The sequence below is a fragment of the Vitis vinifera genome, chromosome 3 (assembly GCF_030704535.1).
Source record: "Vitis vinifera cultivar Pinot Noir 40024 chromosome 3, ASM3070453v1".
Lineage (NCBI taxonomy): Eukaryota > Viridiplantae > Streptophyta > Magnoliopsida > Vitales > Vitaceae > Vitis > Vitis vinifera.
In genome coordinates, this window is record NC_081807.1 from 2,523,024 (window position 1) to 2,541,156 (window position 18,133).

The following is an 18,133-nucleotide window of genomic DNA, read 5'->3' on the forward strand; positions in this document are numbered from 1 at the left end:
TTTATTAAATATAAAACGATTTTTTGTATACGTTAAAACTTTTATCAGAAGTAATATTTACCTTATTTTTATAATAAGAATTTTAAAAAAAATTATAATTTTTTTAAAATAAAATTAGTCAAACAGATAGAAAAACGGTATTTAAATATGACCTAAATAATGTATCGTATTGATATCAAATTTTTATGTCATAGAAGGTCAAAAAGATTTAATAGAAACCTACCCATGAAACAATTGTATATGATTTGGAGGAGGCTCTATCCAATGGAAAAAATGGACAAATGTTGGGAAGGAGGGCTAGGGTTTCATCAGCTACAGTGGGCCAATTTTGAATTCAACCATCTTTGTAGAAAGAAAAAAAAAAAAAAAAAATATATATATATATATATATATATATATATATATATATATATATATATATATATATATGGAAGCTTCATGGCAATGACACCCAAAGCTCATGGATTTGATAGTTTGTGTTTTAATATTCTTTTTATTTTATATATTTGTTGGCCACCGACTCAAACTCACATGTGTCAATGGTTGCCCTAACCAACAAAATTCACTTTCACATTATCTTTTTTTTAATTAATTACTTGGGTAAAATTATTATTATTATTTTAAAAAAGGTCATTTTCTAACCCTGATTAGAAGCAAAGTTGGACTCAAAGTTTTAACATAAGGTGTTATAATGCTAATTTAATTAAATGTTTGCGACCGCTAGGAAAATATGTCTTGGTTGTAGCTTAGCAGTCCTAAGAAAATTTTACTGGAGACAATTTTCTTTCCTTTTCTTGCCATCCAATCCACAATTCCAGGGAACCAAACAAAATTTAGTTCAATTAAAGCTCACTGGCACAGTACCCTTTTGAATCAAGTTGTAAATAAATAGATACACAACATGTTTTCATTTTGCTAATAATTGTATATTTAATTTGACTTCTAATTTGGCCTTAGTATTCACATGGTGGCTTGCCAAGACCCTTAGCTGTATCTCACAAGTCACAATCTTCCCTATCTCAACTCCACACAAACACTTCCCTATCCTTGAAGCAATCACTGACCCCACAGATATTATTAATAATGTTCCTACCCAAGTGGGTAGGTTTTTTTGGCTTCTTCCTGGCGCCCATTCCTTCGGACCTAGTCAAGGTCAAGCCAACACAGATCATAACCCCACCCCATGAGTGCGTGGAAGGATCTTGGAAATCTACAAGGCATCCAAATATGTGAAACAGATTCAAAGGCCGACTATTTTTGTCAAAGAAGATGCATGCCTCCTTGGTATGTATCTTTAGACTGGCGGTCTTCACCAGCTGCCCACCAAAAATTGGTCAACATATGCACACCCACATAACATGACTTGGAGGAATGGGAGGAGACTCGCAACTACACTTATCCCGTTGTATTATTGCATGCATATGTGGCTTATATATAGGCCAGTTAGGGTGTGTGAGCAAAGCCAGAAGGAAGAGTTGATTACAAAGAGGGAGAGCTGATTGCATACAGGCATCTATGAACATGGGTGATCACAGTGAAGTTAGCTCTGCTCCAATTACTCCTAGGCCGATGACACCAAGGCAAGGGACACCGCCTATATCGGCTCCAATTACCCCTAGGCCAATGACACCAAGGCTAATGACACCGCCCATATCGGCTCCTCCGTCGCAGTTCCACTCTCCTTCCCTCTCCCGGTCACCGCTGCTAATTTCCATCGGAGGAGACCAAGTGGAACCTGCAGGCAAAACACCCAAAACATCCAAAACATCAACACCCAGAACATCCAGGACTCCGAATTTTAGGACTCCTATAATCAGAACCCCTCGCTTCATTACTCCCTTGGGGAGCCCCATTAGGAAGGCGTTGCGCTTCACTAAGCTCGACCCTCAAGATGCTTGGCTGCCCATCACTGAGTCAAGAAATGGAAATATATACTATGCTGCCTTCCACACCCTCTCTTCTGGGATAATTGGAATTCAAGCCCTAGTCCTCCCTGTGGCCTTCACTGTTCTTGGGTGGTAAGTGATCAGTCTTGCATATATATACAAGCCTCCTAGTGTCATGCCCATGTCCATAGTTGTGTTTTCTTTTTTTCTTAACATATCTGTGATTGATTTCAGGACATGGGGGACCATATGCTTGACAGCAGCATTCATATGGCAACTCTACACTCTATACTTACTTGTCCATCTCCATGAATCCCCCGAAACCGGCATGCGATTCAGCCGATACCTTCAGCTCTTCAATGCAACTTTTGGTAAGCATTCCACACTTGTCTTCAACCCCAAATCTCTTAAAAGTGTTCGATGAAATCAAATTCTTAAAATCTTCCTTTGAACTTAATCTGAATGTGTCAGGTGAAAAGATGGGGAATATTTTTGCGATATTTCCGATAATGTATCTATCAGGAGGAACATGCGTTGCCCTAATCATCATGGGAGGCTCAACAATGAAGCAGTTCTACCTGACAGTCTGCGGTGGCGCCGCCTGCTCGCCGAACCCACCAACAACTGCAGAGTGGTACTTGATATTCACATGTGCTGCAGTTGTGCTGTCCCAGCTGCCCAACTTGAACTCCATCGCCGGTGTTTCGCTGATCGGCGCTATCACTGCAGTGACCTATTGTACCATGATATGGGTAGTGTCTGTGGCTGAGGGGAGGGTGTCTGGGGTTTCATACAATCCAGTTTCGTCCAGCTCAGAAATTGGTAGAATTTTTGATGTTTTGAATGCACTTGGGATCATTGCTTTTGCCTTCAGAGGCCACAACCTCATCCTTGAGATTCAGGTATGTCAATCACATAGCTTACCTTCATTCTTCTTGTTCTGTATTTTTTTTATTTTTTTTTATTTCTTGTATTTGGATAATATTTCAAATGGTTGAAAACACCTTCAGATTTTTAGGGCTTGGTTTATATTTTAGAAAAGAAAATAGTTTTTTCAAATTAAAAAAAAAAAAAAAGGGGTCCCACAAGTTTTTTTAATCAAAAAGTTTTTGAGAATTTATTTTGTTAAAAAAATAATTGAACAAATTTAAGGTGATTTTTGTAAAATATTCTAAAAGTCCCATTAAAAATTCGGAGAATATTTTGAAAACTTTTTATATTACACATAAATTTATAGTAATTTCATATGAAATAAATTCTAAAAAAAAGTTTTTTTTCATATTTGAATTTGTCATCAAATTTGTTTTCAAAGATAATTAAAAACTATTTTAAAACATTAAGGCTAGTTTTACCATATTTTCTAATTTAATTTTTTTATTCTTTAATTTAAAAATAATTTTTAAAAACAAATTTTAAAAAATATGATTAAACAAACTCATATTTTTTTTTTACAAAACAATTCTTACTTATTTTTTAAAAATTATTTTGTATTTTATTTTATTTTAAAAAAATTTCTAGAAAACAACGTTATATTAGAAAATTTTAAAATAAAAAATTGTTTTTAAATCATATGATTAGGTTGATATTTAAAAAAAAAAAACTATTTTAAAAATATTATAAAACAAAAACTGAACTTTCAGTCATATTTATAATATTTAATAGCTTTAAATTCGTTGTTATCTTACTTTTCTTGCATTGATGAGAAAGCTCAGAAAATAGCCCCCACCAGACAAATGTATACGACTAATGTGTCCACATGACCCATCCAGCCATCAAAAAGTCGGACTTTGCTTCCTTCCTTTTCCACACCAAACCAATAATTCTACAAGCCGCCCTCTTCAATGGACCAGCCATTGTTGAACACTTGACTCTACCACACAATTTTTTATTTCCCTTCTACCATCACATACAGTTAGCAGGCGCGAGCTTGTCTCCTTCTGAGTTCTTAGCTCATACCCCACATCGGATATAGACTTTTGGTTACTTCGTATGTTTGATTTGGTTGAATATATGCTTTGAATAGTTGTAATTAAATATGGGTTTTTGTTTTTTGTTTGCTTTTTTGCAGGCCACAATGCCATCTGATGAGAAGCATCCATCACATGTGCCAATGTGGAAGGGTGTCAAGGTTTCATATACGATAATTGCATTGTGTCTCTATCCCCTAACCATTGGGGGCTATTGGACATATGGTCAATTGGTAGGTTTATCTCTTTTTAATTATGGTATGTTTGTTTGAAATTAGAGTCCGAGCTCTTTTAAGAAGTTGAATACTTCTTTTACCCTAAGATAAAAAGTCAATTTTGTTGAAAAAACTTATGTACTTTAAAAAAAGTTTAATATGAAAGTCAAAAAAAATATTACTTCTTATCGAAAGTCGAAACTAGAGTTTTGAAAGTTCAATGAGATTTGAATACATTTCTATGATACGATCTAATCAATTAATTTTCAATGACAGATACCGAGCGATGGGGGCGTGCTAGCAGCATTGTTTCAATACCATGGCCATGACACATCTCAAGTCATCTTAGGACTAACAAGCTTATTCGTCATAATTAACGCGGTAAGCGCTTTCCAAATCTACGGCATGCCAACATTCGACGACATCGAGTCCAAGTACACCATGAGAAAGAAGAAGCCATGTCCAAAGTGGCTCAGGGCACTTATCCGGGCCTTGTTTGGATTTGGGTGCTACTTAATGGCCGTGGCCTTACCATTCGTGAGCAAGCTGACTGGACTTCTTGGTGGCTTCGCCCTACCAATCACATTAGCCTATCCATGCTTCCTGTGGCTCAAGACCAAGAAACCAAAAATGTATAGCCCAAGTTGGTTGATTAATTGGGGATTAGGGACATCAGGGATGGGGCTAAGCGTAATAGTAATCGTGGCCAGTATATATGTTCTGATTGATACTGGGATTCACGTTAGCTTCTTTAATCCTTAGTGATTAATGAATTTAGTAGAGATATGGGGAGAGAGTGAGTGAGTGAGTGAGTGAGTAAGTGAGTCAGTGAGTGAGTTTGAATTCTAATCTCATTACCAATAATACAGTATATATATAGAAATTATATTTGTTATTTGTAATTATGTTCCTCCTTTCTCAAGAATGGAATAAAAATATTGAATTAGTTTTTTTCTAATGAGTGTCCATTGAATCTTTGTGGGCTTTGGCAACAACCCATCAGCCCAGCCCAAGTTTGGTGTGAAGATGCATCAAAACCAAGCCCAATTCTATTAGAGTCCATGGAATATGACACCAACCTAACCTAAAAGTTCTAATGGTAAGGGGTGGACCAAGCTAAGACATGTAGATACCAAATTTTGTGAGATATCCCTACCCTATACATTAATTTGCAAAATTTTGAGGCAAATTCCAATTGATAGAGGGGTGGACCTCAAGCCCACTTTCCCCTCCCCACTTCATGCTTGAAGAGTTGGCATCTTTCCCTCAAATCAATCAACTTTCCATCGAGATTGAACAAACATATTCCAATGCCATGCCCACAACTAAGCCATCAACTCTCATCTTCTTCCACCCTAAAAGAAAAATAAAGAGTGTGAAGGAGATGGGGTCTTAGTCATCACTCCATTTTTGTTATGTCACCCTATCAAATAGTCTTTTTCTTTGGTCCCCTCTTTTCTCCTCATCAATTTTATTAACACATGGCAGATGGACATTATTACATAAAGAAAGATTTGAGATTTATAATTTCAAATAAATCAAATTCATTTTCAATGTATGATAATGTTGGAGCAATCATAGTGGTATAATTTAAGTAGCAATGGAATTGGTGCCATCACTTTTGAGACCTCTATCTTAAACCTTATTTTCTTCAAAGTTTCACATGGTTATGTTTTACATGTCCAAAATCTTAGTATGGGGGACTAACATCAAGTGACAAGATGTTGAATGCCCTCCATTTAAATTTAATTAAAAATAAAATTTAAACTAGCTTAAAAAGTACCAATATGGGGTCAATAATGTAAATATTATTCATTCTACACTTAATTACTTCTTATGATTGAAAAACATGTATATGTCATGAGATTAAGAATCAGATAAAATCTCATATCGGATCAAAAATTGATTTTAATATCATTTGTACCAACTTGTTTCATACTATAAATATTATTTGTTTTATATGCAATACATTCGTACAATTTTAAAATGTGTTTGTTCAAATTGATTCTGATATTATTTTGTATCAATTTTCTTTTTACTATAGATATTGTTTACTCCATGTACAATACGTCCACATAAGTTTAAAATGTGTCTAATTAGTCAAAAAAACTTACAAAAAAGTTTCCCCTCTCGACCAATAGGAGATAGGGGATATGACACACTAATATAAAAGAAAAGAAATTAAGTCTCATAATGTAAACAAATTAATTTGATTTTCAATGACATCATAAGGTTGAACTAAATAAAGTGGTTATCACTTAAATGTCTATGGAAGTGACCTTCATTTTGTCTCCACATGGTTGCACCACCCTAGGAGGACACATTGTCTAATCCCACTTTTGTCTACTTTTATGTCTTTTTCCTCTAGCTTGTCTTTCTTTCTACGCCTAATATAGAAAAGTTCACATGAATGTTATAAAATAAAAATTTTAAATAAAAAAAAAAAAAAAAAAAAGGAAAAGTAGTGATTGAGTCTCAAAAATGGTTAAAAAGTCAAATATTTGATGTTTAGATAGAATTTTCAAACAAATCTCCCACCAACTCTTGAATAGCAGGTTTATCAATAATCTTTTCTTCATCACGTGATTTTTTCCGTAACATAATTTTATTTAAAATATGGTTTTCAAACATAAAATTCAATCATACTATAATAATCACGACTTCTAGTTTTTCATCCTCTACTACTAAATAATAAAATCAAATATTATCTCAAATAAATCGTTAAAATATTCTATTTATTGTTTTCTGGAAATAAATACGATCCCACAACGGATTATTTGCATACAAATATGTAAATTTATATTCGATGAATTTCATTCAATAAATTTTCCTCGTCATCATCATCTTAGCATGACTACAACCATTGAAATTTTCAATGGAGGTAGGCCTCGTTTTCTTTTGGCACAGAGACTCTAACCCAAGTAGTCCATATCAATAAAAATTTGAGAGCAACTTGAGTGGGGATTGAGTCCACTAATCCAAAATGGTGGCAGCTGAGAGGTCACAACACTTGAAGCCAATTAGCACAACAGTTGTGTCTATTCTGAAGATTTTTTTCCTTGTGGGACAATATTGGATGCATGGAAGGAAGGAAGCAAAGGAGTGTTACAGCCACTTACCCCAAAGAGAAAGGTGGGGAAAAAGGAGAACAAGATATAATATGTGGTATCTTCTTCCACTATGTTCATCCATTTTCTTTTGATTATGATTCCAAGAATCCATATTTGAAAACCTTTGGTGGGTTGAATTTGGATTTCATAATTTGGAGGAGAAAATTTTAGTTTTTGATCTAGAATTGTCTTCTTCTTCTCTTCCTTTTTTATTTTTTTATTTTTTATTTTTTTTATATTTGAAGGGCTTTCAAGAAAAGGAAAAAAAAAATTGCAAATTTTAAAAATTGTTGTACGATTTTTGTAAAACAAAAGTCTATTTAAAAACCTAAAATATTTTTAATATTTTTAAATATGTTTTAAAACTAATTTTTATATTTTGTATTTTATTTTTAATTATTCTACATGTTTATGTAATAATTTCTTAAAATAGTCCTCAAAAAACAAGTAAAAATAATATAAAAGAACTAAAAAATGTTCTATAAAAACACATGTTTTCTTTTCTCAAGAATATGAAATAAAAATAATTTTTGATTCCTAAACATGTTTCTCGAGTTTTTTTGTTTTGAAAAATAGAAAACTGTTCTAAAAAATCATTTTCAAACAAATCCTAAATTTTATTATTGAATTTGTTATAAAAAATTCAAAATTAGGTGTATATAAAAGTTTATATATTTTTTAAATTTTTTATTATGCATATTTTTCTTTCTCTTTATTCTTTTTTTCTCACATTTTTTAAACATTTCATTTAAATCATGAAACCATTGAAAAAAAAGAAAAAGAAAAAACACAATGAAATAAAATTGATTGAATTTTAATAAATAAATAAAAATTCCTTATTTTTTATTTTTTTTTATTTTTTCATTTTCATTCCCTCCAACTCTTTCTCAAATTTCCCAAAATCCCTTCCTCCCCCTCTTCATGGAAATTCATATTTTGTAAAATTAAATTGTTAACAAGTAATTGCCTTTCCAACAAAACCATGTTTATGGAAAATGATGGATCATTTTAGCTTCAATTTCATAAAAATATTTTTGTATAACATTTTCTATCTCATGAAATGCATGTTGATTGAAAATTTTGAAAGGAGTAACATTTTCTAATTCATTGACTAAGAAATACATTTCTTAAAACATGGGTAGAAGAACGCAATATTGTTTTCATCATGGGAACCATTCAATAGACTTTTAAATACAAGTCTTGATTCACGTGGATACCAAATTAAAAGGCTTTTGTCTTCCCAATAGTCAAGATTCCCGTCATCCAAACACAATTCAAAAAAAAAGAAAATTATGCTTTTGATAGATTAAGCCAATAATGATGGTAAGGTCCATGCAAAGATGTAAAATTTAGCTTAAAGATTAATAAATATTTATAATTGAGTTAAAGGATATAATTTTCACATAATGTTAAAAATACCAGAAAGACATAGAAATTACATAAAATAAATTTATATTATGTGACTATCTTGTATCATTTACAGTAGACACTATTTGATTTTTTTTATGCTTTTAATGATTTAATTTTTAAAAAAATCATAAAAATAAATAAATTAAACTCACATTCAAAGTAACTTTAAATTATTTTTCAAAATAAAATTTAAAATGAAAATATTAAAATTATTTTTTAAATGATTTCAACATGGTTTTTTATTTCATATAATAAAGTATAAAATTTCTAAAATATATGCAAAAAGTTAAAAAAAAAAAAAAATAGTTATTGCTTCCTTTCAAATATAAGAAAATTACATTTTAAAAATGTTATTATTAATATTAAATTTTGATGAATGTCTCATTGATTACTTTCAACAACACTACTAAAATGTTATATTATCAATAATAAAATAAAATCTAAAAAAAGGAATAAGTTATAGAAAATATTCGTTTTTACTTAAAATTTAACTTATTCAATTATCAAATACAAAAATTAAATTAAATTTTGAAAAATTAAAAAGATATAACTGAAATTCCATTAATATGTCTATCATGCTTTCCTTTTTAAATATTTTTAATAAAATAAATAAATGTAAAAATACTAAAATATTTTTTAAAAAGAAATTAAAGAAGTATAATAAATGTGACACTTAGAGATAAAAATAAAAATAAAATAAAAAGCCCTCATTTTATTTTCTTCTCTTTTATGCTTTGACTTTTAGTGACAAATCTCTCTGGCGGTACCTGTGTGATGCTGATCAAGTAATAGGGGGATGTGGCTTGTAGCATGGAACTTCTCTTCAGAACTGTGTGGGGATTCTTCATGCATTGCCGATAGACTAACTGGCGCCCCAAGTGGCTCATGGTGTTCACTTTGCATGGCCATCCAACTCGAACTCAATGGCTGGTGTCTCACTCCTCGGCACGACCACTGCCATCAGTTACTGTACACTCCTTTGGGTTCTGTCCATCTCCAAGGGGCGGAATGGGGGATATCTAGAAGTACGGTCATCCCGTTAAAGATCTTATACTTAAAAATCCTTACACCCAGTTTTTCATCGCATAGAAGATCAAGAGCTAATGTTACCAAAGATATTTTTCTTTGCAATCTTGGTCACGAATAACACCACTAATCATAACTTATTTCTAATTATAATAATATTGGCAATATTATTAAACTACCAATTTTTCTAAAAATTTAAATTTACGGAATTTCGGTTTAATATGTATATCATGTTCTTTAACACTCTCCTTCATATGTGACCCCATTTCCATACATGAAGAGATAAACAAACAAAAGAGAACAACTACCGACTACTTAAATTTTTAGGATTTTGATTTAATATAAATATCATCTTTTTTAACACCCTCCATCATGTAGTTTTTTTTTTTTTTTTTTTTTGCATTGACAATATTGTTAAAAGGTTAAACTTGTAGGATTTGAATTCAATATGAATATCATACTCTTTAACACTCTTCTTCAGATACGGTCTCATAACCTTATATAGCATATGGAGAGATAGGCAAATAAGGGAGAACAAATGCAGATAAGCCTTTTTTTTTTTTTTTACTGACAAATATACAAATGAGGAAACAAATATGCAAATTGAACACAAGACCTCTCACCAAATTAAGCTCTAATACCATGTTAAACTACCAATATTACTAAAAGTTTAAGCTTGTAAGATTTGGATTCAATATATATATCACGCTCTTTAACAGATATTACTCATTTCAGGAAGTGTTATTTTATCAATATAAAACATATTAATTAATAAACGTAAGTGGATATCTTAGACAAGCCCATTTTTAAGGAGAGGGGGGAATCTACAAATACTTTAGACTTGTATAATATGTGGTATCTTCTTCCACTATTTTCTTTGTGGAAGTTAAGTGGATATCAAAAGAATTTTTTCTTTGTGGGAAAATATTGGATGCATGGAAGGAAGGAAGCAAAGGAGTGTTACAGCCACTTACCCCAAAGAGAAAGGTCGGGAAAAAGGAGAACAAGATATAATATGTGGTATCTTCTTCCACTATTTTCATCCATTTTCTTTTGATTATGATTCCAAGAATCCATATTTGAAAACCTTTGGTGGGTTGAATTTGGATTTCATAATTTGGAGGAGAAAATTTTAGTTTTTGATCTAGAATTGTCTTCTTCTTCTCTTTCTTTTTTATTTATTTATTTTTTATTTTTTGAAGGGCTTTCAAGAAAAGGAAAAGAAATTGAAAATATTATAAAGATAAGTTTGGTAACTGTTTTTTAAAACAACTCTGAAAAACAGTTTTTAAAAATTATTATTTGATTTTTGTAAAACAAAAGTTTATTTAGAAACCTAAAATATTTTTAATATTTTAAAATATGTTTTAAAACTAATTTTTATATGTAGTGTTTTATTTTTAATTATTCCACATGTTTATATAATTATTTCTTAAAACAGTTCTCAAAAAATAAATAAAAATAACTAAAAGATGTTTTATAAAAACACATGTTTTCTGTTCTCAAGAATATAAAATAAAAAATAATTTTTGATTCCTAAACATGTTTCTCGTGTTTTTTTTATTTTGAAAAACAAAAAACTATTCAAAAAAAATAGTTCTCAAACAAACCCTAAATTTTATTATTGAATTTATTATATAAAATTCAAAATTATGTATATACAAAAGTTTATATATTTTTAAAATTTTTTTATTATGTATATCTTTCTTTCTCTTTATTCTCTTTTTCTCATATTTTTAAATATTTCATTTAAATCATGAAACCATTGAAAAAGGAAGAAAAAACACAATGAAATAAAATTGATTGAATTTTAATAAATTTTTTTTTTCTTCAATCTTTTTTTTTTCTTTTTCATTTTCATTCCCTCCAACTCTTTCTCAAATTTTCCAAAATTCCTCGCTCCCCCTCTCCATGGAAATTCATATTTTGTAAAATTAAATTGTTAACAACTAATTGCCCTTCCAACAAAACCTTGTTTAGGGAAAATGATGGATCATTTTAGCTTCAATTTCAATCAATTTCATAAAAATATTTTTAAATAATATTTTCTATCTCATGAAATGTAGGATGATTGAAAATTTTGAAAGGAGCAACAATTTCTAATTCATTGACTAAGAAATACCTTTCTTAAAACATTGGTCGAAGAACTCAATATTGTTTTTGGAACCCATTCAATAGACTTTTAAATACAAGTCTTGATTCCACGTGGATACCAAATTAAAAGGCTTTTGTCTTCCCATTAGTCAAGATTCCCATCATCCAAACACAATCCCAAAGAAAAAGGAATTATTATTTTGGTAGATAAAGCTGATAATGACAGTAATGTAGGGACCTCCCCTCCTGAGAACACGTGCCACGCATCTCATGGTGACACGAAGAACGTATTATCATCCGGATACACGTGACACACCTCTCATATCCGGACTGCCTCAAGGAAGTTCAAACGACACTTGTAAGCATAGAACATCCGGACGGCTTCCACAAATACATCCGGATGACTAGCATAAGTCATCCGAATATAATTGTCCGGATCATTGACTGAAGTAAGAAAGTCTTACACGTTATCACAACAGCCTGCCATAGCCCACGTCCGCCACCTACAGAGTGAAGGGACAAGATGAAGTGACAACAAGTCACTTCCTACGATCATTTCACATGATCACCTGCCACGATCTCTGACAGCCGCATCACCTACCACGGTCTCTGTCAAACTGCCCGTAGGGTGATGATGGCCCTGCCACCACCTAGTGTCATCATGACAACACAAAATATCTCCCCACCATTAAAGAAGGAATCAAAGCTTCTGATACTATATATATCAACCTTCACACAAAGAGGAAGGTAAGCTTGCTATACCTAGTAAAAGGCCAACTGATTTATCTCTCTCTCTAACCATGGCTGACAAAACCATCGGAGGGTGCGTCCGGACACCCCGTCCGAACGTCTTTTGCAGGGAGAACGACTGAATCAAGAACCTATATTGGTTGAGATCGTGCGCCCATCCATTTGGCAACTACGTGGATCACCATGGACATGAGGCCTCAACAAGTAAGGTTCAAGTAAAGATGTAAAATTTAGCTCCAAGATTAACAAATATTTATAATTGAGTTAAATGATATGATTTTCACATGATATTAAAAATATCTAAAAGACATAGAAATTACATAAAATAAATTTATATCATGTGACTATGTTATATCATCTACTATACACATTATTTGATTTTTTTTTTATGCTTTTAATTCCCTAATGATTTAATTTAAAGAAAATCATAAAAATAAATAAATTAAATTCATATGTAAAGTAAAATCTTTAAATTATTTTTCAAAATACAATTTAAAATGAAAATATTAAAATTATTTTTTAAATGATTTCATCATGGTTTTTTATTTCATATAATAAAATATAAACTTCTAAAATATATGCAAAAAGTCTAAAAAAAAAATAGTTATTGCTTCCTTTCAAATATTTGAAAATTACATTTTAAAAATGTTATTATTAATATTAAATTTTGTTGAATATCTCATTGATTACTTTCAACAACATTACTAAAATGTTATATTATCAATAATAAAATAAAATAGGAAAAAAGAATAAATTATAGAAAATATTTGTTTTTACTTAAAATTTAACTTATTCAATTATAAAATACAAAAATTAAATTAAATTTTAAAAAATTAAAAAGATATAACTAAAATTCTATTAATATCTCTATCATGCTTTTCTTTTTCAAATATTTTTAATAAAAAAATACTAAAATATTTTTTAAAAAGAATTTAAAGAAGTATAATAAATGTGACACTTAGAGATAAAAAAATAAAATAAAATAAAAAGCCCTGATTTTATTTTCTTCTCTTTTATGCTTTGACTTTTAGTAACAAATCTCTCTGGGGGTACCTGTGTGATGCTGATACTACAGGAGGATGTAGCTTGTAGCATGGAGCTTCTCTTCAGAACTCTATGTGGGGATTCTTCATGCATTGCCAATAGACTAACTGGCGCCCCAAGTGGCTCATGGTGTTCATTTGCATGGCCATCCGACTCGAACTCAATGGCTGGTGTCTCACTCTTCGGCACGACCACTGCCATCAGTTACTGTACTCTCCTTTGGGTTCTGTCCATCTCCAAGGGGCGGCGGAATGGGGGATATCTAGAAGTACGGTCATCCCGTTAGAGATCTTATACTTAAAAATCCTTAAACCCAGTTTTTCATCGCATAGAAGATCAAGAGCTAATGTTACCAAAGATATTTTCCTTTGCAATCTTGGTTACGAATAACACCACTAATCATAACTTATTACTAATGATAATAACATTGACAATATTATTAAATTATCAATTTTTCTAAAAGTTTAAATTTATCGAATTTGGGTTTAATATGTATATCATGTTCTTTAACACCCTCCTTCATATGCGACCCTTGTACCCATACATGGAGAGATAAACTAACAAAAGAGAACAAATACAATTTTTCTGTATTGACAATATTGTTAAACTACCGATTTTCCCTAGACAAGAAAGAACAAATGCAAATAGTCCCCCTTTTTTAGGCATTGATAATATTGTTAAACTACCGATTTTTTTAAAAGTTTAAACTGGTAGGATTTTGGTTTAATATAAATATCATCTTTTTTAACACCCTCCAGTTTTTTCTTTTTTCTTTTTTTGTTACCTTGATAATATTTTTAAAAGATTAAACTTGTAGGATTTGGATTCAATATGAATGTCATACTCTTTAATACTCTCCCTGACATACGGCCCTATATCCTTATATAGCACATGGAGAGATAGGCAAATAAGGGAAAACAAATGCAGATAAACCTTTTTTTTTTTACTCACAAATGTACAAATAAGAAAACAAATATGCAAATTAAACACAAAACCTCCCACCAAATTAAGCTCTAATACCATGTTAAACTACCAATATTACTAAAAGTTTAAACTTATAAGATTTGGGTTCAACATATATATCATGCTCTTTAACAGATATTACTCATTTCGAGAAACGTTATTTTGTCAATATAAAACATATTAGTTAATAAACGTATAGATAGGCTATATCTAAAAGTATAGTCACCTAATTAAACATTTTATATTTAAAAACCCTAATACCCAGTTTTTCATTGCACAAAATATCACCCAAGAAATTCTCATAGAAGATCAAGAGTTAATGGTTGAAAAGATATTTTTATTTATGAAGTTAATGCAACATTGTGAGGCATAGCCCAATTGATAGAGTAGGGGTGGACCTCAAGGCCGCTTCCACTACTTCATATTTGAAGATTTGGCATCTTTCCCTCAAATCAACTCTCCATCAAGATTGAATCCATGATCGAAACCCATGCCCACAACCAACCCATTAACTCCCATCTTCCACCATGGAAAGTAAAATGTGTGAAGGAGATGAGGTCATAGTCATCACTCCATTTTTGTTATATCAACCTAGCAAATGGTCTTGTTTTGGTTTTTTCCTGGTCTGCTAATGAACTTTGTTAAGACATTGGACATGGGAGATAGATATTTAAATATAAAGAAATATCTAGATTTATAATTTAATATAAATCAAATTGATTTCCAATGTAGGATAATGTTATAGTAATCAAAGTGGTATAATTTATGTATTAATGGAAGTGGTGTTATCTCTTTTCCCACCTCTTTCTTAAATGTTATCTTTCTTTAAAGTTTCCCATAGTTGTGTTCATATTAGAGGCTAGAAAAATATCCAAAATCTTGCATGGAGGATTAACATCGAGAGAAAAATGTTGAACGCACTTAATTTAGATTTAATTAAAAATTAAATATAATAATTAAAGTAGCTGAGAAAGTATCGTTATGGGATCACAAAGTCATAACCATTCTCAAAATACATCTCCGTTATATTATTTTAAAATAGCATATTTCCTTTTATATAAATATTATTAATTTTATACTTCATTAATTCTTATGATTTTAAAACACGTCTATATCATTAAAACAAAAAGTTCATTACTATATAATATCTTAAATTTCTTCCCCTAAAGTAGATCTAATCATCTTTCACGCAAATACAATACCACTTATCATATGTCATAGGATTAAGAACTAGATCAGGTCTTAAGGTACTCTTGGGTTCTGTCACTATATGTATTGTTTGTTTTATACGCAATAGATGCGTATGACTTTCAAATATGTCTATTCAGTTAAAAGTTTGTCTCATATCGGGATCAAGAATCAAATTTAATGATATTTACTTAGTTAAAAAAAAAAAACTCACTATAGATCTCTTCAACCAGATAAGACGTACTAAAAAAAATTAAGACTCAAAACCTCAACAAATTAATTTGATTTTCAATAACATGATAAGATGGTTCTAATCAAAGTGATATGACTTAAATGTTAATGAAAGTGGCGTTCATTATTTTAGTCTCCCCATGTTCCACATTGGGACACATTTTCTAATCCCACTTTTATGTCTTTTTCCTCTACCTTATCATTTCTTATGCACCTAATTTATAAAAGTTCACATGAATATTAAAATAAAAAAGCAAAGAAAACCTATTATTAGACTCTCTAAGAGCTTTTTCTAAGTCTTAAAGGTAACCATTAGAAGTCAAATATAAATTTTCAATGTTAGGATGAAATTTTCAAACCAACCTCTTTCCAACACGTCAAGCCCACACACCAAACATCACTTTGTATAATACCAAATTGAAAGTAACATAATTTTATTTAGAGTATAAAAATGAATCTTATATTTAAAATAATTATTTTTAAACTATGATTCTCAAATATAAAACTCACTCATATTATAAAAATCACGACTTCTGGTTCTACATCCAAATCAATCAGAACAATAAAAATAATTACTTTTATTTTTATTTCAATAGGTAAATATCAACCCACAACACTCTTTGTATTCAAATATATAAATTTATATTTGATGAATTTCATTTAATAAATTTTTATCCGGTATCAATTATAACCACTAAAATTTTCAACGAGGGTAGCTAGGCCTAGGTTTTCTTTTGGCACATATACTCTAACCCCAAGTGGTCCACTTGAAAACAACTTGAGTAGGGAAAATAATGATGCACCTATGTGGTCACAAGATTGCTTCATTTAAAAAACCAAAAAATAGGTGGGAGACCTAGACTTGAAGCCACTTAGCAAAACACTTGTGTACATTCCAATTTCCAAAGAGTTTTTTCTTTGTAGGACAATAATGGATGTATGGAAAGGAAACAAAAGGGTTACAGCCAATTACCCCAAAAAGAATGATGGGGAGAAAGGAGAACAAAATATAAAGTATGGTATCTTCCTCCACCATATCATCCATTTTCTTTTAATTATGACTCCAAGGATCCATATTTGAAAACCTTGGGTGGGTTGGAGGAGAAGATTTTTAGTCTTTGATCTAAAATTATCTAACTCTCTTTCCAAAAGGGGTTGAGAGGTATTGTGGAAAAGGGAAAAAAAAAATGAAAAGAATTATATGTTTGGTTCCCAGAAAGTACAAAGGAAAGAAAAAAAAATATTAAGGCTATGTTTGGTTCTCATAAAATTTGAGAGAAAATGTAAAAGAAATAAAATAGAGAGGAAAATTAAAAGGAAATAAAAAGTTAAGGAAAATAAAAAATAGAGTTAAAGATGATAAATTATTTTTATGTGCTACTTCAAACTCATTTTATTTATTTTAACTCATCAATATAAAAATTAAATAATTTTAAAATGCATAAATTTCTAACTAATTTTAATTATATTTAATTTTCTTTGGAATATTTTATAGGTCAACCAAACATGAGAAAATCATTTTCCTTAACATTTTTTTTCTTTCTTTTGTACTTTCCGGGAACCAAACATAACAAGGAAAATGATTTTCTCATGTTTGGTTGACTTATAAAATATTCCAAAGAAAATTAAATATAATTAAAATTAGTTAGAAACTTATGCATTTTAAAATTATTTAATCTTTATATTGATGAATTAAAATAAATAAAATGAGTTTGAAGTAAAAAATAAAAATAATTTATCATCTTTAACTCCATTTTTTATTTTCCTTCAATTTTTCTTTCCTTTTATTTTTCTTTTCTATTTTCTTTCATTTGCATTTTCCCTCAAAATTTCCAAGAACCAAACATAACTTAAAATTCTTATGAAATGAAATGGAAATATAATACAAATCATTGTTAATTATTAAAATATTATGATAAATTATTAATAATTAATAATTAAAACAAATTTTCAAACATTAGAATATTGATATTTTACATTCCTAAAGTTATCATAATAAATTTCTATAATTAATATAACCTATAATATGAGTCCATTTATAAATAATAAATATTAAATTAATTATAAAAATATAAAATAATTTTAAAAACGAAAAATGTTAATCTTATTTATTATAATATATTACAATATATTATCTATTAATATAATTAATATATTAATATATTATAGCATTTGATATATCTATTTATAAACATTGTTTATTGATTAATATCATATTTGTAACTAAATTATTGGTATATTATGTTATT

At 29.9% G+C, this 18,133-nt stretch overlaps 1 protein-coding gene across 1 annotated transcript; it reads left to right on the forward strand.

Moving 5' to 3' along the window:
• Positions 1–1,316: 1,316 nt before the first annotated feature.
• LOC100248706 (lysine histidine transporter-like 8) lies at positions 1,317–5,026 on the forward strand. The gene is made up of 5 exons (XM_002282090.5): positions 1,317–2,018; positions 2,121–2,257; positions 2,358–2,788; positions 3,955–4,086; positions 4,345–5,026. The coding sequence occupies exons 1-5, from the start codon at positions 1,516–1,518 to the stop codon at positions 4,828–4,830; spliced, it is 1,689 nt and encodes a 562-aa protein (XP_002282126.1). The 5' UTR covers positions 1,317–1,515; the 3' UTR covers positions 4,831–5,026.
• The last annotated feature ends 13,107 nt before the right edge of the window (positions 5,027–18,133 follow it).

Excerpts from the sequence above, each read along its gene's own strand:
- LOC100248706 (XM_002282090.5), top strand. The coding sequence starts at position 1,516 with ATGAACATGGGTGATCACAGTGAAGTTAGCTCTGCTCCAATTACTCCT. Across the intron at positions 2,789-3,954 it reads ACCTCATCCTTGAGATTCAG|GCCACAATGCCATCTGATGA; the intron begins GTATGTCAATCA and ends GCTTTTTTGCAG. Across the intron at positions 4,087-4,344 it reads ATTGGACATATGGTCAATTG|ATACCGAGCGATGGGGGCGT; the intron begins GTAGGTTTATCT and ends TTTCAATGACAG.